This window comes from Chaetodon auriga, chromosome 10 (assembly GCF_051107435.1).
Source record: "Chaetodon auriga isolate fChaAug3 chromosome 10, fChaAug3.hap1, whole genome shotgun sequence".
NCBI lineage: Eukaryota > Metazoa > Chordata > Actinopteri > Chaetodontiformes > Chaetodontidae > Chaetodon > Chaetodon auriga.
In genome coordinates this window covers 18,284,526-18,306,657 of record NC_135083.1, presented here as the reverse complement: position 1 = coordinate 18,306,657, position 22,132 = coordinate 18,284,526, and the positions used below count along the sequence as shown (strand labels likewise).

The 22,132-nt window shown below is 42.6% G+C and overlaps 1 protein-coding gene across 3 annotated transcripts in view; it reads left to right on the top strand.

Moving 5' to 3' along the window:
- The window catches only part of cpne5a (copine Va), a 72,415-nt gene that overhangs the window by 22,190 nt on the left and 28,093 nt on the right, over window positions 1–22,132 (top strand). For all 3 annotated transcript variants that reach the window (XM_076741071.1, XM_076741070.1, XM_076741072.1), the window contains 6 exons: window positions 12,428–12,491; window positions 16,389–16,492; window positions 16,745–16,849; window positions 19,789–19,830; window positions 20,040–20,115; window positions 22,046–22,099. In XM_076741071.1, the coding sequence (XP_076597186.1) occupies window positions 12,428–12,491; window positions 16,389–16,492; window positions 16,745–16,849; window positions 19,789–19,830; window positions 20,040–20,115; window positions 22,046–22,099 (445 nt within the window). The remainder of the gene's footprint in view (window positions 1–12,427; window positions 12,492–16,388; window positions 16,493–16,744; window positions 16,850–19,788; window positions 19,831–20,039; window positions 20,116–22,045; window positions 22,100–22,132) is intronic.

The following is a 22,132-nucleotide window of genomic DNA, read 5'->3' as shown; positions in this document are numbered from 1 at the left end:
TATTCCTCCGCCTTCCATCCACCAGATTCTTTTTTCCTAGTTTGACCCCCTTTCTCTTCATTGTGTTTTCTATTTCTTCTTGTTCCCCCAAACTTCTCCCCCTCTCTTTTGTTCTGCCTTCATTTTGCTCCCTCTCCTCCATCCAGCACACACACACACACACACACACACACACACAAATGTGTTCCTCTTTACTAGTGGGCACATTTTACTGTCTTATCCTAAGCAGCACCTACCTATGCCTTAAACCTACATCTGTTCTGCTTTTCCACCACAGGCAGTACTGTGGGTGGGGTTGTAAGCAAGGCTTTGGGCATAACCCCCTTCACTTCCCAGAAGTTGGGGAAAGTACAGACAAGACTTTTCTTGGTCTTCAGAAGCTGCAGCATTTACTAACTGACTGCAGCCTTTACTGTACATTCACTGCCAGATTGACAACTTTCTGCTAACCATTTCCTCCACTCCGTTCACATCCACCATCATTTCTCTGCCACCTTCTTGCTCATCCACACACTCACACACGATGCACTGAGCTACGCTACTCTTTGACAAGAACACAGTGGACACTGAATGATGTGTGCTCTCTCTTCTCGGTGTGTGGCTGTTTATTGCAACAAAGGAACAAGATTTGTTTGAGGAAAGGCTGCAGGCAGCAAGGAAAAAACAAACACATTTGGAGTTGGGAAATCCTATATCAGAGTGCAGATGATGAGACGACTCTGATGCTTTCTGACCAATCAACAGACCGTAGTGTTTCCAGCTCTGCCTTTAAGTACTGGAGCAGTGTGCGAGGGACCAGAGGGGTAACGAAAAGAAGGCACAGAATGGAGTGATTCTGTTGGTACCGTCCTCAACTCCTGACAATGGAAAATAAGCATTCTAGTGGGTAACGAACTGAACTGAACTGAAATGAAATGTACTACGTGGTGGAAACGTGGCTCTACTCATACAGTAACCATAACCGCAACATACCTTGCAAACCCAACTCAGAAATGACCCGTCATAACTCTAACCTTCACCTCAAAGCCGAGTCTTAATATTAAGCATAACCACTGCATGCTCAACGTCAGACTTTAGCCCAAACCTAACTCTGCTTTAATATCAAAGAGTCTTAAAAAATATCTAGACCGCAAAATATGTGATTTACTTAGTGAACACTAAATTTTGGTGTGAAAATTGGCATGTATGTGCAGTATTCATCATGTATTCAGTATTCATCATGTTGTGGGACTTGTTGTATTATTAACATCATATTATTACATTGTGATGATTGACGCACACACACACGCACACACACACACACACACACACACACACACACTCCTTTTCATGCATGCAGAAACATAACCTGCTCCTTGCGATTGGCTCAGTAATTTAGCTCAAACCTTTCTGAATTTGTATGTTCTGTGCACATGGGGACAAACATAATATTGTGCCATTTGCCTCCAGGAAAATTTCCACTTACAGACTGCACAGACTTATTTGTCTTGGGGAAAATAACAGGTTGGATGAGATGTATGGCTTTTCCTACACGCCTTTATTAAGACAGAAATGTTTGCCAGTGGAAGGAATGTGAGCTATGAGGCACTGAACTGATACAGTGGCACAAAAATCCTTTTCTGTTTATAATCTGCTTTTAATGAGAGGCATGTATCAATGTTATTGGTAGCTGAGGGAGTGCTAAGCTGAATGATTGACTGATGCAAGTGAACGGCATCTTTTACTGAAAACATGGTAGCTGTGACGCAGCTCTCGTGGCTGTTATTATGTGCATAGCCTGTGGGAAGGAATCATGATATGTGTGTATAGGTAACACGGTAATAGAGTTCATTATACAAATGGAAGTAATCTTTTCTGTTGAAATGGTAAATTTTACCACACACTAGAACATATGGATGCAGCACACCATTAGCATGTTAAAGCCATTAACGTACTGTGACTGACCCATAAACAATAATACAGTGACTGTTGTGGTTGTACCCATGGGGGCCAAGGGAGGAAAGCAAAGGTAGAAATATAGAAAATGACTATCTTTTTGTATTTCCTATGTAAAGCATGCATGATGAGTTGAATAAATTGAGAGCCCTAACGCACATCAAAGGCTCGACTGAACTGTATCCCACCTGTCTGACCCAAACCATCATCAAAAGGAATAATCTTGTCTTCCAGTTGTTTCTACAACGCTGCACATAGAGCGGTAACAGAGTAGAAAGTTTAGGAAGCACAAATGTGAAGTACAGTAAATACCTTTTAGTGCACTTCATATGTTTTTGAAGTGAAAGTAAGATTTGTGCTCTGCTGCAGTGTCCCCTGGATGTGGAGGTGCATGGGAAGTTTGATGTAATATGGATTTTAAGTCATTGCATCTGTTTTCCGTGCGGCAGTGTACTTTACTGTGTTTTCTGCAAGTCGTTAAGCCATAAACTGTTTGGATGTGTCTGTAAAGCTCAGAGGCTGCACCACAGTGGTACTTTGAATGCAAGACTTCAAAGTCAAAGGCCAAGCAGAAATTAGATTTAAGTGAGCCCAAGGGTGTAACTCGGAAATTAAACAAAAAAGAAAAAAACAGAAAAGATGAAAGTGTAGTTAAACTGATAAAAACCGACTTTATTAAAACATGGCAGATTTGATAAAGCAGAACCAATATTTGATCAAAATCAGAAGAAGCTTTATTTGATAAACATCTTTTTTTTTTTTTTTTTTTTTTTTTTTTTAAATCACATCTCGACTGTTAATCATTTGTTTTCTCTGGTGTGGGAATTTATGGCTTAACATGTGCAGTGGCCAGTGGGTGACGGGCAGGCTAATGTCTGAAGATACTAATTAACCTGTTTTAAATACGTGCTATCAAGACACCGTCAACATCAATAAAGCGGCAGGAAGTCTTGAGAGACTAGTAAACAAAAAACCCACGTCGCACTGTTGGTGCAGACCGGAGCTCCAAATGGCTCCGGACTGGATATGTAACATTCAGCTGTGTGATGAGGCCTCAGGGAAGGAGAAGTCAGAACAATCAGCGCTGACTTTTCAACATTAAGCTTTGATTGACACGCTGGCTGGTGCACATGTTGAATGATAACTGCTCACTTTTGGTGCAGACAGTGAACAGCCTGAGAAACGGTAATGTTTTTATAATGAGGCTTGATTCAAATCAACCATGTTTTCAATACACTGATTCATCTTTAAAAAGTCAGAATGTAAGATATCTAAAAAACCGCTTTCACTTCTGGAACAATTTTATCACATTGAATCAGTTCAGTGTAAAATTGAATAATCTTCTAATACTCTCTCAAGCTCTCATCCTTGTCTTCCTGCTGAGGACTCGTCATCATTTCAGCATTGTATCTATGCACATACATCTCTCTTTGCTCCCTATAATTGAGCTTTAGACAAAGTATTAAATACAGCAACACCAGTGCAGTCTAACTCAATAACAATTCAGTGATACTACGTCTCTGAAACCTCTGATATTTATTGAGACTGAGTCAGAGCTGTAGATGTAACTCTATGGCTATTTGAGCAACAGTTGTGTGTTTCTGCTGCTCACAGTCTGTTCGATCAGATTTTTTATTCTTAATCCTTGTTTTGCTGGCAGGAAAAAAGAGCAACAATCATCACGGACTCTCAGAAAAGAGGAAACATTCCCTGAGAATTAAGTGACTTAGTTACTGTTGCCACGCTTTCTTTCCAACCTCTCTGTGAAAATGATGGCAGATTTACCAGTGTGACCCATAATTATTTTGTAAACAATGGGCTTTGAGTTCATACAGAGGTAGACAAAAGCATCTTATTTGTTGCCAGGACTGTTGATGTTGCCACCTGAAATAACAGCTGTGGTTTGCAGCTATAGCTACTTAATTAAGCTGACAGAAGCTGGCTGGCAGCTTCCTTGTTTTACAATGATGAATCCTGTAAAAGGGGCCTTGAACATAAATGTGGTGGCTACATAAATTGCATGATATTGTGCTAAAAGACTGAGGCTAATGTCACATCCTCACCAGCTGATGGTCCATGTAGGAGATATGGAAACACAGAGGTAGCATTGCTTTATAGCAGTGTAGAGCATGTTGACTGGAAGAGACTGTCACAGATGGAAAGCAGTGTTGAACAGGTGGGTCTTAAGGGATCTTTTGAAAATGGAGAGTGAAGAGGAGTCTCTGATGGCGTTTGGGAGTGAGTTCCAGAGGGATGGTAGTGCTTGGTCACTGCTACATGCTAATATATGCAATTTATGTTAGAAACAAAGAGACCCCATCGAGACTCTCTTGACTCACCACTCATAATTTATATGGAAAAGTCAAGTACATCTTTACAATGTCATGCTTACAAGATGTCAAACTGCTGCTCAAGTAGCTGAGCTGTATGACTCACCAGAACTTTACTCAGAGAAAACAGAAGCAGAGGGCATCACTTGTCTCATCTCTACTTCAGAGACTCTCAGTTCCTTTAAAGTTGTTGGTTAATGTAGTTGGCTGACAGACTCGAGGGTACACAGCGGCCGCTCCTCCAAGATAAAAAAAAAAAAAAAAAAAAAAAATTGCTGCAGGTTTAAATGAGTGGGAGTGCGAGTTCATTTTTTGGTGAAACTAAAAACGAGTCCTTGTGATACTGTACATGCAAAGAGGGAAGCAGGTACTGTGTTTCTTTGCCCATTTAGCCCTCTGTATGCCCGTATTACTTAACTGGGAGGTGAAGTGTTTTAGACAGCTTACAGTAATCAGCATCCTCTGCCTCGGGACATCACACACAATTAGAGCATTCTGCTGCCTCGCTAAATGCCAATTTGGCCTCCAAGGCTGAGCACTAACAAGAGGTCCCTCTCTAATAATGTGTATACCTGCTTAGGTAAGGAAAACCCAACTGTGCTGATTGTACAAGAACCCGTTTTGTCCATTGAAACAGGGTTTATTAGGTACTATTTTGGTTCCATAAGAGGCGAAAGTCTCCCTTCTCAGCAGCACAGCTCTTTATCACCTGGCCATCCCACGTTCACTTGAATTGCTCTGTTTATGACTCCTCAAGGACTTTGGCGTCACACAAAATCTCCCCTTTTTCTGCCATGAAAAATAAACGATGATTTAATATGTACTGTGGTTGTTAAAGGTCTTCGTTTGAAAAGACTCTGTCGATAATAAGGCAATACATTTTTGTCTTCACGCTAATACTGGAGGCCGCTGGTGCAAGAGCAGGGAAGGGCAGCAGAGGTTTTAACTCTGCAGAATAGCTTAGCTGATGTTTTTTGCTCTCAGAGCAATGTTCATTTCAGTCTTGGTCACGCGCTCTTGTCTGCTGGAAAGGTGAGAAAGCCGCATGAAAGCCTCTGAACGAGCAATCTGCTTTCAGTTTAACACTCCCGTGTTGTTAATCTATTCAGCGGCCGAAAACGATCTGTCGCCACGCAGATTGCAATCTATAGTCACCAGTAACCGCCACAGTGGAGGTCAGGGCAGCCCACTGTAACATGATATGAATTCCATTACTGGCCGCCCAGCACCACGTGAGGGGGCTAAAGGTACCGTGGCCTTGTGGCACAGCGGGGATGAGGCAGAGGAGAATCAGCTGTGATTTGATGTCGAGCTCCCTGAGTGGGAAACTGCGATAAAATGCGACTTCACATCATATGTGGAATAACAAAGAGAGCTGGGCGTCTCTTTTGGCCTCTGATAGGGAGGGATGTACTGTTCTTGCATGGGGGAAATTGAAATGGGCTCGTTATGTCCTCTAGAGAAGGATTTTTCTTGTTGGCACGACAGAACAGAGGGAAGGAAGTGAACGCTGTCATGACTTTGAATTTTAGCCTGTAGACCGAGGCAGGAAGTTTCTCTCTGATTGGCAGCTTCTCCTAATCCTTTCTTTCCCTGTCAAAACAAGCAATTTTTAGCTTGCAGGTGGTTGATGAATGGCTCATTTGTTTAGAATCACAATAAATCAAATGTTATTACAGTGATTAAAGCCTGCGCTGTAATTTATGTAATCAAAACGTCAACAACGGTCTCATTGCATCACTACACGCTCAGAAAATGCAATACATTTAAAATTGAATGGTGTTTCATGTTTAGTGTTCAAAATGATCAAGCGAGAGTGAACAAAATTCCCATAAATAACCAGATTACTGCCGCGCATTGAGATACATCAGTGGGATACCTGAGATATCTAGTGAACAGCGCAGCAATAGGTTGCACAACATGTCTGCAGCAAAACAAAACAAAACAAAACAGAAAAGGATGCAGGTTGGTGACAATGTGGTTTCATGTCTTGCGCCTCGTTTCCTCGTTTGCACTGGTAAAGAAAGTCGACACATTCTTTACTCTTGGTTGTTTTGTATATCCGTCTGACATTTTCTGCGCCACATTTTTTTTCCGCCCCATTTACTCGCTTTGTGCTCATTCTAACAAAGCTTCAAAGAGCTTAGCACAGGTTGCCTGTAGCTACCTGCTCTAAACGCAAACACCAGCTCCTCTCACAGCACCAGCTTTCTTTTTACTCTCGGAGAAGCACGCTTAGGTATTCTGGTGTCCTTTTGAATTAGCCAGTGCTCTTTTCATCCTTTTTTTAATCCTAGTGAGGTGAGGGATTATGGATGCTTATCAGTGTATGAAGATCAAGGGGATTAGGGGTATAATCCCATTTGAACCCACATAGAGTTTTGTCAACCTTGTCTAATTCTGTTCAACTATGATCTGCCCACTGCCCCAAACGTTTACAGTGGCACAAAGCCAGATTATCTGTCCATCCTCCATCTCTGCTGCTCTTTCAATCAACTCAAACCAGTTGGATTTGTTCATTTATCCGTTGCCCCTTGTCAACCGGAGGGATTCATTGGATTCACTAACTTGCTCAAGCTCACCGCGATCAGTCATTTGTGCAATGAACATTATCCTATTTCTTGTCTTAATACACTCCACCTTCCCAGATAAAATGTTTTAATTTGGCTCTCCTTAAATGTGAAATTGCAAAGTAACAGTCCTCCTTGCATGATAACACTGCAGTCGGTTTTGTCTCCTGGGAATATGTGCAGACCCACCCTTCAATAGCTGCAGAGTGAAAAAAAAAATTATTTTCTTCCTCTTGGGCTCTCACTCATATTGTTGAGCAGATAACCCTCCCCCACTCTCATATGCGTGACACGTTGCAGCGTTGTTAAATATCAAGACCATTCCTCATCCTAATGACCTAATGTGAACGGCATCAACAATTGCTTCCTTCTCCCTCTTCGGACTTTAATCTCACCAACCTCCACCCCACCTCCGTACTGATAGGCAACGGAGAATACAGGCATTGTGAATCACCATTTCACGACAGCAACTGCCTCTAGATGGGAAATTATAGAGGCCATACATCGAGCCTGAATATCCATAATATAATATGTCGTGCGCGGTGATCTTTGATGCTTGTTTTTTGGAGGAATAAATGACTCGAATGTGTTCTCCCTTGGAAAAGAGACCCAGCATTCTCATCGGTATTCTGCAGAACTGCAGTATCAGAAACTTTGGCCAAGTAATTGTAGTGATGCTGAAATATGCTGCTTGATCTCTTTCCATTCAGCTGATCAAACAGGGGATCTGTCAAGGCAGCTGTGGTTAACTCTGTTTCAGTGTGAGCTAAGAGCACGACAGCACTTCTTCCTTCCATTTCTTTCTGGGGAAAGGAAGCCACTCGTCTACAATGCCCTGTCTCACTTCTGTCTCTACTTGTTTGTTTTCTTTATGAAGTTTTGTTTGATCCTCTGGGTTACCGTTGAAGAGGGAGAACAGCAGAGGAGGTAGCCTCACTGACATGATGCTAATATGACTGTAAATGTGAAGCCTGCTGAGGTTTTCAGACAACGCCAATACACATCGTGGACTAGCATTGGATTGGTCAGGACCATATGGTGTGGTGTCTGTTGAGTGCCAAGGGGAGCCTGTAAGTGACTGTATGAATTATGGAGAGTTGTGAATGGTGTTAAGTACCACAGCTACTTAGCATGTGGTTAGTGCATTCACTGCTCTCCTGCATTGCTCAGATGCTCGAAGCCTTAATGCCTTTATTATATCACATTAATCACTCACTGGAAGCACAGAAGCCATGGATGATAACAGGCTGTCATCAGTCTTCTCTGAACAAGACCACCTCATCAAAACTATCTGAGTGTCTGCACTTCGCTCACTGAATTCAGATGTCATTATTGCTTCTGCAGAGTGATCTGTTCTTTACCATTGTTCCTCTCGACTGTAAGTTGCATTGAATCTTAAATGAAGTAATGGAAAGAGTTTTAATTGATTCTTTAATCACAGCCTCGATTCCAAAACGGCTGGGACGCTGTGGAAAATGTAAAGAAAAACAGAATGCAGTCATTTGCGAAGGCGACAAAGTGTTCCTGAGTTCATGTAGTAATATCCTTTATACAATCATGTGTTCACAGTGTCCCTGCCTTTTTGGAACTGGGGCTGTGTCCCTCTGCCCATGTGGAGATGGGATGGGTGAGATGGGACGGTGTTGCAGCCCTAGACAAAAGTAATAGAAAATTATGTATTTTTTACTTTGTCACTAAAAGTTGTTGGACAGTAATTACATTTAAGAATGCACTTGAAATCATGCAGAGAAAGCTAATCTATTTGTTATCTAACATAATTGAACAGACACCCTAAATCACTGGCACAGCATGAAATGTACGATGTACTGATGCTTTTGCATTATTGCAGGCTTATCAGTAGTGTGGCTAAAAATCTGTCACGGCTGACACTATTAACTAAAGGTAGCAATCAAAGAAAGATCAAGGTGTATTCAAATGGAAAGGGATCCTCCACTGGAGAGTATTTACGTGTAGATGTAGACCTGTTGGACTTTTTGCCTCATCGTGGGACTAGAGGAAAGGTCAGGGGACCACTAAAGACTGCTCGCTTCGGTCCAATACTGTGAAAAGTCAAGTAGACCTCAATGAAAGCAAATGATGTAGATTCAAGACTTGTCTACTCCCCAGCATGCTTTGCATGGTGCCTAATATCAGTTGATATTAATGAACTTCAGAAGAGAGTGATTGTGATGCAGTTCTCATGTATCTGAATTAACATGATCAGATGTTGCTTCATTGTTAACGTGAATTAGTACGTGAGATGAAGCAACTGCAATGCATGGACATTTAAGCAAATGGCTCTTCCTCAGTCAACACTGAATCATATTTGTGGAGTTTGTCAGCAGATGAGCCTCTGCAGGAGTGCTCTTCATTTTAAATGTATGACCCTGCTTCCTTGCTCGTTAAGTGGTGCTACGTAATCAAGTGCAGAGGGGAAGTGAAGGAAAACAAGGCAAACAATTACTGAAACACACCATTGGATTCAATATTGGAATATGAATGTCCATAGAAAACTTAAAATCCCCTCGGGCAGGTCATACTCGGGCTAATATATAACACTATCAAATTAGTGAAATGATCAAAGAAGCATAGCTCATGAATCCTGATTGCAGAGAATGGATCAGAATAAAAGATTATACATATGGAGGAGCAGTTAATGCTGGTAACTGTTTGCACAGGGCTGCTGCAGTTAACACCAGCAGCTGTTTACTAGTTAAACTTGACCAAGATATAATCAATATGGCTCTTAATGGTCATTCTGTCATATTAACACAATAAAACTGATAATGATATAATTTATAATGTAATTCGATTACTATCTGTGTGTTAAAGTCTTCACATAAGCACATCCTTAATTACACTGTTGCATCGAAGTGGCACTCTTCAGAACTGTAAAATGAAGTCAACATGAAGTGCTGGAAACTGCAGTTCCTCCAGTAGCCACTTGAGACATCAATCTCCATAAACCCCCTGGGAAAAAAAAACAAAAAAAAAAAACAGTTTTGGTCTCCATAGCTACTTTCCTCATTCATGACAGCTGTGCACGGGGTGAACTCATTGGAACTATATTAAGACTTTAAGCTATTCACAATTATGGGCATGTAGCTATGAGTAACAGCTAGCTCCAGGCTTCAGCAACCAGGTTTCATTCAGCCCGCCTCAGCTCAGTCAGGACTGCCAACATGACAAAACTGAAGTAAAATACAAAAAAGAGAAAGACATATTTCCCATTATACAGTATGTAGATGAGTAGATGCTTGATGATGTAACCTGAAACATTAATCCTGTCATGTCGTTTTGTTGACATGAGTTGGTTAGCTGGGGATCGTCCAACTGTTAAGCATCACAGAATGCCTTAATGGTGTATGACTGTAGTAATTTGAATGTTCAAATGTGTGGGTAGCAGCAGAATCAGAGGAGACAAATATGACGTATTTACATGACCAGCTGATTAAAGCTCATCAGTTCCTCACTCAGTCAGACTGGAGGCCTTGCTCAAAGCAGATAGCACAGGAAGGAGGACCACAGTGCTGCATTTCACATAATTTCATCATCAAAGCATTTGCCCACTGAGGAACCTTAAGCGAATGAGTGCTGAGCGAATGAGGCCTCTTGATGCCGGACACTTCATATCACCGGCACTCATATTTCAGTACAGAAGCCGTGAGAACTGGCAGAAAAACTGTTGTTCTGGGCAATAAATATGAACTCACGCGCCCCAGTTAAATGACAGGAACTGTATTTATCCATTCTGTGCTTGCTTGCTCTTCAGGTTAACTAGTCATTGTCAGAGAAAATGCCGCACTCAATAATGCATGGCTAATTTAAAAGACCATTGCCCTTCTGGTACCTGCTCTTGTCTCAGCAGCAGAGATCAGAGCAGGATGGTGCATCTCTACATGCCTGCAGCTGATATGTAACAATCAGTGGATCTCACTTCCCAGCTTGAACAGAGAGTTGATCGTCAGCGTGGCCCGAGGGAGATAACTTGACCTGAGGCATGTGCAGGGTTTGCTGGCCTCGTTGGAGAGGGGTTTACTGGAGTCGTCAAACTGCACGGTGGCGACTTGGAGCAAAACATAAATAATTCAAGGACAGGTAATTCACCTTGAGATTGGTCTCCGTGGAGCTTGAAGATGGAGAGTGAAGTATGCCTGCCCTCTCGGAGTGTGATGGCTTCATTTTACATTTTTCCTCATTAAAGGATGAAATTATGATAGTTGGTAGATATGCAGCGTTTGCAGCCGCATGCTTTTGGCCAGTGGATTTATATTGATGCACTGATCAAAGCTGACACATCAGGGGTTACAGCTGCTTTTATGGAGCATTACATGGTACGTATTGTGGCTCTGGGATCCCTGAGAGAGGCCAACAAAGGTTAATGGAAGCACCCTGTACCATATCTCTTAAAATCACTACAAACACTTCCTCCACAGGCAGATAATAAAGAGGAGACCACACTCTATCTCTTAACAGGTCCATGATCATTCCCAGTACTGTATGTTCAGCCACTGCAGGTTCATGCTTTAGATTATCTTTGTAAATAATGCAAGCTTCTGCTGTTTAACTCAAAGACTGCCTCCCATTTAGCAGTACGGAGTCCAGTATTACTTCCACACAGATCGACTGTCACAGTTTGATGAGGATCTGCTGCAGGTCTGACCTTCTAATGATTGTCCTCCTGCTAAGGCCACAGCGGGGCTCTTGTGTAATTTCCTTCTTTATCCACAAAGATGACAGGAGTGTCCGCAGCTGGAGTGCTACTGTATGATTGGAAAGTAGATATGCTGTCTTGCTCTGAGTTGAGCGGAATGGGCTCTGACTTCTTCTCGGAGCTTCAGTGGCTGCAGAGAGTTGGTGAGATTGGATATCAAAAAAGTCTCATTTTGCACTGCTTCAAATAACATTTAGGGCAAACTCTGGAGCGATGTTGTCTCTATTTTTGTCAGCGCCATTGTATTGGCAAGCGGTGATGCATAGAAATGCAGACATGCAGGGAACCTCTTGTTCGCTGCGACACATCTTGATCATCTGCTGGAGCGGGAATCAGCGGTAAACAACTGCAGACCTGCAGAGCTTTAAAGTCTCAGTGCGTGCTGGCAAATAGGGATCAGAGGAGTTTCATGTCTCAGCAGTTTTATTCGGCGTTGTACTTAAAAACTCAAGAGTCAGTATTTATAACCTGCTTTTGGTTCAGTTACAGTGGTGAAACAAAAGAATGGCTCATTAGAGCTGTCAGACTGTCACTCTGATGTGACTTCAGCATTCTGTAGTGTGTTATTGGATTAAAGCTGTAATTTTATGTAAAAATACATCTGTTATCAGCTTGCCATTTGTGTGCCTGTAGCCTCATGAATGTTAATTTTCCAAATTATTATTATTGCTCTCTGGTGGAAATGACATACAGGAGGTGAGGAATTTAAAGTGTTGAGTAAAAATGAACGTCTGCTCCTCAGGTGGGCTAACTGAACTCACCAACAGGGCATAAAGCTGCTGTTAAAACAACCGCCACTGAGAAACTGAGATCTGAGGTGTGTCCAGTTGAATGAGTCCATCACAGTCACAGTGAATGATATCTATTTGTTTTCACAGCGGCATACCTGGGAAGAAATGCGGGACCATTGTCTTGTCGGCGGAGGAGCTGGGAAACTGCAGAGTGAGTCAGCTTTAATCAGTATATGTTTTGATTTGCTCACAAAGTCAGTTTCATAATAAATGTTTTTCTGTGTTCACTGATCTGATTTGAAATGGGCCCTTTAACAACGGTACATTAGCGTTTAATTGAACATATTCACGAGATTATGGCATGTCACTGTGAAATTATGTGACACACAGCAGGGAAATGGTGCATGTTGTTTAAGTCACATAATGCATGTTTAGCAATGTCCCTGAGCCTGCTGTAGTAAATTGGGATGTTTAATAGCCTTGACTTCAGTAAGATATATTATATCATAACTGTCCTCCATTAAACCAGCAGGATACCCGTGTCACTGTGCAATTGCGTTTGCCATTTGGAAATTGTGTACATAGTGAATCTGCTATGAGTTCCAATGGCTATTTAATGAGCCCGCCTGCATTCCAATCACTAAAACAGACATTTCCTCCGATGTGTGGTGTGTTAATCCATGAGTCTGCATTAATAATCTGTGTCCACTAATGCCCATTGGCTTTCTCTCCGCACTGCCAAATGAAGATAGTAAATAATCACATTATACTGCTGCCAGTGGAGCAGGAGAAAGTAGGAAAACTTATTGGCCAGAACAACTGGCCTCCCTCAGAGGCTATAAAGCAAGTCATTGAACTGCAACTATTGTATAAATGTTTTATAATATCCTAATGCATGTAAGCATCTAATGATCCAAAGCTTTGTGTCTTACAGCCATACATGTTGAATGAAAAGCATCTGCTTTAACAGCAGCTGTGCCTGACTTTGAGGGGTTTTGACTCATAGCATCATTCACTTCCTGACAAACAAACAGCCTCCCATGAGAGTGAGACAGATAAGCCATGCTGATAATAAAACTGCCATGATAACCATTACTGATTTGGTCCTGGCTGGATTGAAGTGCCAGTGCTCAGTCATTGAAAGGCTGCTGTGAGTCATCAGGTGCACTGGCTCTGCCACGATAGGAGTTAGCATAATCACTGCAAAGCACCACTTCAAGAAGCGATCTTGTAATATAAATGCAAATGATCATCACTGGTACAAATGACCGCTTCCTTTCTCCCAGACTCATTTAGAGAGACATACTTGACATGTCACCCCGGACCTGCCCTGTTTACACAGTAAGTGTGACCCTGGATGGAGATGTGTCAGTTCTGAGTAAAGAGCAGGACAAGGCATGTTACAGTCGAATAGTCTCAAGACCCTGCTGTCAGTACAAGTTTCTCACCTGTGAATTCTCGCGTTTTGGAATTGCTGCCATCCATTTGCTTGGTGTTTATTCTATAATCCAACTGTGACCAATTAATGGAGGCAGCAGAGTTGCTCCTTTGCCTGAGGTAAATGCCGCAACTCTTGTCTGGAGGAACGAAAACCAGCAGAGCAAGAATCAAGTCTGTAAGTTCTGCGGGGACTGTTAACCGCGAGGTGGGTTGGCTCTCACCTTCATGAAGGATTTGCCAGGTATCATTAAGCAGAGCAACCGCCTCTGCATGGATCAAAGGCTTCCTCTTGGCTGTCGTTATCTCTGGCACATATGACATGCTGAGCAGTCGATGGCTCTCCCTCAGATCCTCCTCGCAGTCCAGCCGCAGCTCTGGCTGATTTAAATCGAAGTAAACCACACAACACTTAACATATGACAGCAGTAAACCACAGAGAGGTTTTTTATTTGCTTCATTTGCTTTGGAGCTATCCGTTCCTGTTCTAACCAATAAGTACTACTGACTTTTTGCATTGTTCTTTTGTAGTCCTGAGATGGAATTGAGCTTTGTTACGATTTTTCTTATTTCTTTATTTTCCTTTTTTGTGCATATTCAACACTGTTCCTCCGTTTGACAGAAATCCTTCACTTGAGGCCTCCAGTCAGAACAGACACACACTGGAATGAATGGAGTGATGCATGAAGCACACAGAGGAATGGTGTTAATTTCTCGTTCAGATGATCCTCTGGCTCATGATTCATTTGGTGATTCACTACAGTATCACATCCCGAGGAGGTCATAAGCTGATGTAACTCAAGTAATGTCTGCATTGCTTCGTATTCCTTTGAAAGACCAGTCTCTCTGAAAGCGTCAGTGTGCGTTGCTCTGCCACTTAGGCCATGCAGCGATATCTTGGTAGAACAGAGAAATGGACTCAGAAATGCACTCAGTATTCCCCTGCTGCTCTTAAGGCTCAGTGGCAGAAATTAATGTTCTGCCTTTTTCCCCACTTAATGAGAGAACACTGCTAGGCACCAAAATGGGTATGTGTTATCTGTGCCTAATGAAGGCTTAAGTCACTGTGTTGCCATGATAGTGTAATTGTAGAGGCCGTGTCAGGGCTAAGCAGGACAGTTCCTGTGCCGGGCGTCTCTATTTGTAAGAGCTTGGATAACTGACCAAAGCAAACTCCTCTAACATACTGTGTTGATTTAAAAAAAGATACACAAAATGAGACACAATGGGAACTTGGAAAATGAGATGTTCTTGAGAAAAGCCATCTAGGGAGAGCTTGACACACTTCAGGTACAAACTGCACTGTGGATGGCTCAATAAATTGGCTGATCCAACTGCACAAATTGGAGAAAGGCAATCTTCGAATAAAATGCTCTCCATCTGTATTCTAGAAGTGGTTGAAACAGATAATAACTGAAAATGAAAGTAGGGAATAAAAATAGAGCAGATATACAGCCCTGCTTCATTTGGCCACCACAGACTGTTTTAATCATCTCTTTGTCTCCGCCGCAACATTTCCACAGTGTTGACTGGAAACATAAACTATGATCGGAAACAACGGAGATAATTACATTAGCTCAATTTTCAGGAGCATGTGAGACTTATTTTACTATATATTTATGTAGTGGCATCCATATTTCTCTCAGCAGATGGCTCAGAGGTAGAAGCTGCCCTGTGTCTTATCCAAGGAATTAAGTGATGTGATGTGGGTTAGTGAGAGGCTGGCCAGAGGCAGAGCGCACCACACTGATGTGGGTCAAATAATCGATAGAGGCCCTGCCCAGCACCATGCTGAGTCAGATCTAATAGCTGCGCTTCAAAACCTGAAAGCCCGGGAGACCAGCAGGGTAAGAGCAGCTCTTCTTTTTGCTAGCTCAAGGCTCTGAATGTCCTCTGGTGTCGTGTCTCTCTCTTTATGATATGATGATTAGACACTTGACTTGCATATGCATTATGTTGCAAGGCTAAAGGGTTTTACAAAAAGACTCACAGCACTGAGATTAAAGCTGTGAGTTATGGAGAACGCTTTGCAGAGTTTCTTCTGATGTGGACCTTTACCTTGCCAGTCTGTGCCCACTGTGCAGCCTCATTATTATACAACGCAGACTAATACCTTGACCACAGGGAGAATATCTGGAACCAAGAGCATTATAGGGCACGTTCATTGTCCTTGTAATGGCAGTGCACACTGAAATGCTGCCTAAATGAGTATAATTATGGCAATACCAGCCTTTCTAATGTATCATTAGCTGCACTCACACCCTCCACATCCTTTTTGTACACAGCCCTCCCTCCTCCATGTGCAGGGTTTTAGAATCCATTTCTGTTCCTCTGCATGGTCTCTCATGTTGCCACGATTGTATTCAGCACAAGGTATTTTCAATTTGATATCCTTTATCCTATTCGCTGTTGTTAAGCACGAGTTGCATAATAAAGAAATGGTAATGAATGCATTTGCAGGTTTCGAAAACTGGAGCCCACTGGCTGGTTTCGCTCTGCTCTTATTAGGATTCAGTCAGCACTTTGCTTTTATTTGGTGCTTCAGTGCTTTTATATCTTGGCACACAGCATGTATAAACAAACAACAGCAGGCAAACAGAGGCAGGAGCATGGATTTACAATGTCCTTTACTTTTTTTCCCCTCCTCCCTTGTTTTTTTCTCTGTCCATAGGATTATGCCACCATGCAATTCTGTGCCAACAAACTGGACAAGAAGGACTTCTTTGGAAAGTCTGACCCCTTCATGGTCTTTTACAGAAGCAACGAGGATGGCACGTGAGTCATGCTTCTGCTTCTCACTGGGTTTTTCATTTCAGTTTATCAAAGATGTGCAGGAGGGCGTAGACATCATAGAGGAAGGTAACCAAGGTCGATAGAATTACATTGAGATCCCTTGAACTCAGCGGTATAAAGATAAATTCATGCAGACACGGTCTTGAAGCAAAGCATAGTGGAGGTTTTTTTTCACTGGGCTTTTTTTCCCTCAGTCTTTTAAGATTTCAAATCCCTGTCAACCTGCGTCTCCAGGTTCACCATCTGCCACAAGACTGAAGTGGTGAAGAACACGCTGAACCCTGTGTGGCAGCCCTTCTCCATCCCTGTCAGGGCGCTCTGCAACGGAGACTATGACAGGTAGGATGAATGACGATGCACAACAAAGCCTTCTGCACGCTCACACATGCTCAGAGTGTGATTTTCCAGTGGAAATCAAAGCCATGCAGAGTTTCAATATACCGTGTACTTATTTTGAAATGGGTTTGGTGCGCGTCAAATTTAGACACCATTGATTTTCTACCCTTATTTTATCTGCTGTTGAAATAGAGAATTATCACAAGCCTATCTGTGCCCACATGCTACTTTGCCAGGCTGTTCATTGATTTGCCCACAGCCGGCTGGAGCGTTTTCAGAGCATTTAAAGTTTCTGATTGGCTGCTTCAGTGGCATCTCCTATCTTATCTGAATCGCTTCAGAGCAAAGGGTCTTGCAGGACACCGGAGGACCAGGAAGAGTTTTGGCAGGAGATAAAAAAAACATATGGTGAGAGAGGAAGAAAGTGAAAGGGGGAGGAAGGTGGAGGAGTGGCTGGACTCGTCATTCTATAGATGCTGACTGGTGGTTGGAACAATAGAAGAGCCCTGTTATGTGTGTTTGTGTGTTTGTGCAGAAACACGCACCCAGACAGCCGTGTTGAAGGTGTAGAAGTCGTCAGGGAACATGTCAAAGCTCGCCCTCTCCACCATGCAGGGTGTCAACAGGGGTTCTTCCCTTCGATCTCGTCTCTGCTCACCTGGCTGGTGAAGCTAATTGGGTCGGACAGATGGACTGGAAGCATGAAAGACGTCTGATTCCCTTTGAGGATTTTGATGACAAGAGAAATCTGCAGCAATTTGGGGTCTCCCGGGCATTTCGTGTGAAATATCTACACAGTGCTGTGCTGTGTTTTTTTGAAGATCTACACAGCTGAGCCAGTGCAATTTTCATTGTTTTAATTCATTACTTCTCAGCAAATCAAATTTGAAATTATGTTTAAAAACATAATGGACTTGTAATAATTGCAGTCGGCCTGGTTTTGATCCAGACTGTTTGCGCTGATTCTGAGGCTTTGCATTTCTTTGACATGGGAACTGTTTCTACTTTATAGATAATGCAGCTTTCACTGACTGAGTCGCTGTTATTTTTCTTGTGTTCTTTTAAGTCAAGTCAATTTAATGGCCCCAAATTTGCCTCAAAGTGCTTTACAGTCTGTCCAGCATGACACCTTCTATCCTGTAGATCCTCAATTCAGATAAGAAAAAAGGGAAGTTCAATCAGGAGCGACTGAATGAAGTGAATGAAGTCTTTGGAGCTTTGACTCCACAGGGTGCAGACACTGGTGGTGGTGGCTGATGACTCTGTTGGCTGATGAGTACAGCTGATATCTTAATTGACAGCCCCAGACAATGACAGCAAAGAAATTATGAATGAGCATGCATGAGAGGAATGAATGGGGGATGGTATGAGAATTAAGCTACAGGCTTAAGCATGCAAAACAATAGTATCCCTGACTGACCTTCCACCAGAGCTTCATAAACCTCAGGAAGAGCAACAAAGATTCCTCTTCTAGGCTGCTCAGCCATGCAATAGATTTTGTGTGCACAGAGTAGACAGAAAGAATATTTGTGAGATAGATTTCTAACATATACAGTATAGATAACATGGACCCGGGAAGACCTCTGCCACAAAGACCGGAAAAAAAGACAGGCTGCACATGCACACAAGAGGCAAAACCCAAGAATGTTGTTCACACAGAGTCTGGAATCGTGTTTACTTCCGCTGCTCAGTCACGTCTTTCGGCCTCATGTAAAAATCTCTTGTAATCTTCTGGCTTTAATAGCGATCAGAAAGTGAAATCTCTCCCATTTCCTCTCAGACGTGCAGTGGTTGCAGGAAACAAAAGAAAATTGATCTGCAGAATCTTTAGCAGTAGATTTGATCGTGTCATGACCGTAATCATTAGAAAATGACGTTAGAGAAGGCTGATGTTGAATGACACATCACTGGGGAATCATCTGCCACGCTGCTTCTGAGAGTCAAAACACATTCGATTTTTGTCTGTCAGTCAAGAGTACCAAGAAGATTTGACTCTCCCCTCACTCTGACTCTGAAATCTGACTCTCCAGCGGTGTTGTTTCAGTATTTAGTGTGAAAAAACAACTGCTTTTAACACAGATTCACAGGGCGTTATCTCTCTCTGCACCATATGGATTGCACACGTTTGTTCGGAGGGGAAATATGTTACATGCCAACAGAATGAGTTCAGGTCAGGATAACGGGGCAGCCCTCCATCACCTTGCCTCCTCCTGGACCCACTGACGCATGATTGACAGCAGCTGATGGGGGGAGGGGTGCAAACCACTAACCTCTCCATCAGATCAAGAAGACGAAAGGAAGCACTTTTCTCATTCTCAGTGAATTCTCTCAGGCTTATTTATTTGTTTTCTCGCCTCCAAACTTATTTCGGGAACTTGCAAAATACGCTCCCTCCCGAGAAGTTAGGTTTCTATCTTTGGCCTGTGCAGGGAAATGCTTCACCCAAACTTTTGGCATCTCCATCAGCCTGTTCCCTCTTCTGTGAGAAACACAAACGCACTGGTAAACAATTCATTAAAATCCTTGATCGCAGTTTACCAACCTGCCCTAAAAAGATTTGCTTAGCTTTTTTTGGATGCAAGAATGACAAAAAAACAAATATTAACAAATAAATAGTTTATTGGATTTGTGCAGTATTGGTGTCAATCTTGGTTAAATGATTTGCCATTAGCTAACGTCTCCCTTCAAAGAGGTAACTAACTCATTCATCATCAGAAGGATGTTTGTGTCTTTTGCATGCAAAACACAGAGCAGGCTCTTTTTGATTGATTTAATTCAGCCCTCACTAACAATTAATGAGCTTTAATAGCTTTTTTTTTTTTGCTACGTCATTTCAGAAATGCTCTATGTGAAGTTTCCCTCAGAGGACATTAAGGTAGTGACTCTCACAAATAAGCTCACAGAAGCAAACGCTTCCCCCTGTCTTTTGATGTGTTCTACAGGACAATCAAAGTGGAGGTGTATGACTGGGACAGAGACGGGAGGTAATGGCTCCACGCGCACACAGACGGCAGTCACAAGACATTCAGAATTTATGCAGTTCATGAAATCTTTCCCTTGCCTTAGCTCACTGTCGCTCCTTTAACTCCTCCATAAATCACATTTTCAGCACATTCACATTATTTTCCCCCTGCGCATGTATACGTGACTGCATGAATGAGCAGCGTGTGATGCAGTTTTTTCTTTTCCCCAGCCACGATTTCATCGGTGAATTAACCACCAGCTACAAAGAGCTCTGTCGAGGTCAGAGCCAGTTAAATGTCTACGAGGTGAGTGGAGATAAAGACAGTCGATGCTGTTATCACCTTCCCTGTTTTCCCTCAGAGCTCATTTATTTAAAACACTTAACACATTCATTTAGACTTATAGTTGAGTTCTGTTTAAAAGCTTGTTTTAAGATCACAGCACTGTCGAGAAAAATGGTTGTTCTAAATGTTGTGTTGCTTTTCCCTGCTGTAGATCTCTCTGAGCATACTGTTGCTGGACAGAGCTGTGATCAACTTATTAATGAATGAAGTGTGGATGCACCTTTGGCATAAAGGTTATTCTGCTAGGGCACAAAAAAAAACAAAAACAAAAAAACAGATCAAAACCTAGCCTTCAGTTGTGGGTACCAGTGTGAGAAATTACTTTGATTTGAGAGTAAATCAGTGCGCCCTTTGGCTCAGCAAGGTCTTGTTATCCGAAGTTTAATGACTTGAGAAGTCTGTAGTTGTTTGAGCCGGAGTTGTGGCTGTTTGAGATTAACAGCTCGCCTGTTCTGTCCCTCTTCACCCTACACGGCATAAAGCAGGAGAGTTGAGAGGTGAGAAGCAGTGCAGCAGACCAGATGAGGAAGGGTGTTTCTGTGGTGAGAATACAAATGGGAAGGCAACAGACGTTTGCTGCTGATTAGAGTTTTTTGGATAGTCCTTGGAGGTCCAGAACAGGTATTACTGTTAGGCACTGGGAGGCTCCTATCAGCCCCTGCTCATTAAAACACTTGCCATGTTACATTAGCCTCTGAATTAGTCATGGGGGTGGCTTAAGGAAGGAACAGGGACAGTGAGGGGGGGAAGAGCGAGAGGACGGTGGGTAGATGATGATGGGTAAGGAGAGACAGAGTGAGAGAGAGAGACAGAATTAGTGAGTGGCATGCAGAGTTGTCCTTTCACACTGCTGACATGGCAGAAAAAGGTGCATCCATTACCCTTCACCAAACCTTTATGTATTTTAATTGGACACTGAGACACAGTTTCTTCGTGCACTCTTTGTCAGGTCAGTGCCCTTGAATCAGTTTTAAGATGTGTTCAAAAACTGTGAAGCTACCTTTGCACTGTTGACAAATACCAAATTTGAATAGGTCACTGGCCCGCAGTGTTCGACTCTTTACACATTCGTGTGAGCTCAACCTGACCTGCAAACATTCACTCCGTGAGCTGAGATGACGACAAGCTAATGCTAACGGAGGCTGGTGTAACTGAGGGCGATGTGTGCGTGATGTAATGTGAACCTGGCAGCTGACTGAGTGATGGCCCATGGTGCTATGAGGCATCATCTGCATTGGAGGAGTTTGAGGAGTAGCATCAGAAACCGCTGAGGCAGAACGGAGGAATGGAGCCCGCAGAGAGGAGGAGAAAGGAAGAGAGTGGGACACTTTATTATACAGCACAGTTTCCTCCAGGCTTGTGCTTTATGTTTGTGTGCAGACCCATAGAATAAGAAATAGATATATTTGACCTTGATGGCTCACTGCTGCACACACGATTTTGGCTGTTAGCTGTAAATGTAACATGATTTAAAGGAGATACTGTAATCACTCATCGTCAGCTATATTTGTGTATTTTTGTGTATTTGCCCACGTTACGCATTACTCTTCACCGGTGTATTTGCACGCTTTGCATTGATGTAACAGCTGGGCCAGAGACATGTGTTCCACCATTCCCATGCTCAGTAATATGCATGTGAAATGTGAGGTGCAGTGCAGGTGCTCATAAAAATCCCCCTGAATAATCTGCATCTTGCTGCGAGGCATGATCAATGCTATCTCATTCTCACCTACTACAGTTATTGGATTCAGTCCCTATGCTCCATTACCCTTACGGACATAGAGTAGGAGGACAAAGATGTTTTTATTACTCGCCCAAGGGTGGATAAAAAGAATTGTGCTGCAAGTTTACATTATCATTCTCCTTCTTTTCTGCTCTGCCTTCATACCAGGTGGTGAATGCCAAGAAGAAAATAAAGAAAAAGAGATACATCAACTCTGGGACGGTGAGTCTGAGTTCTGAGATAAGAGCAACCCCC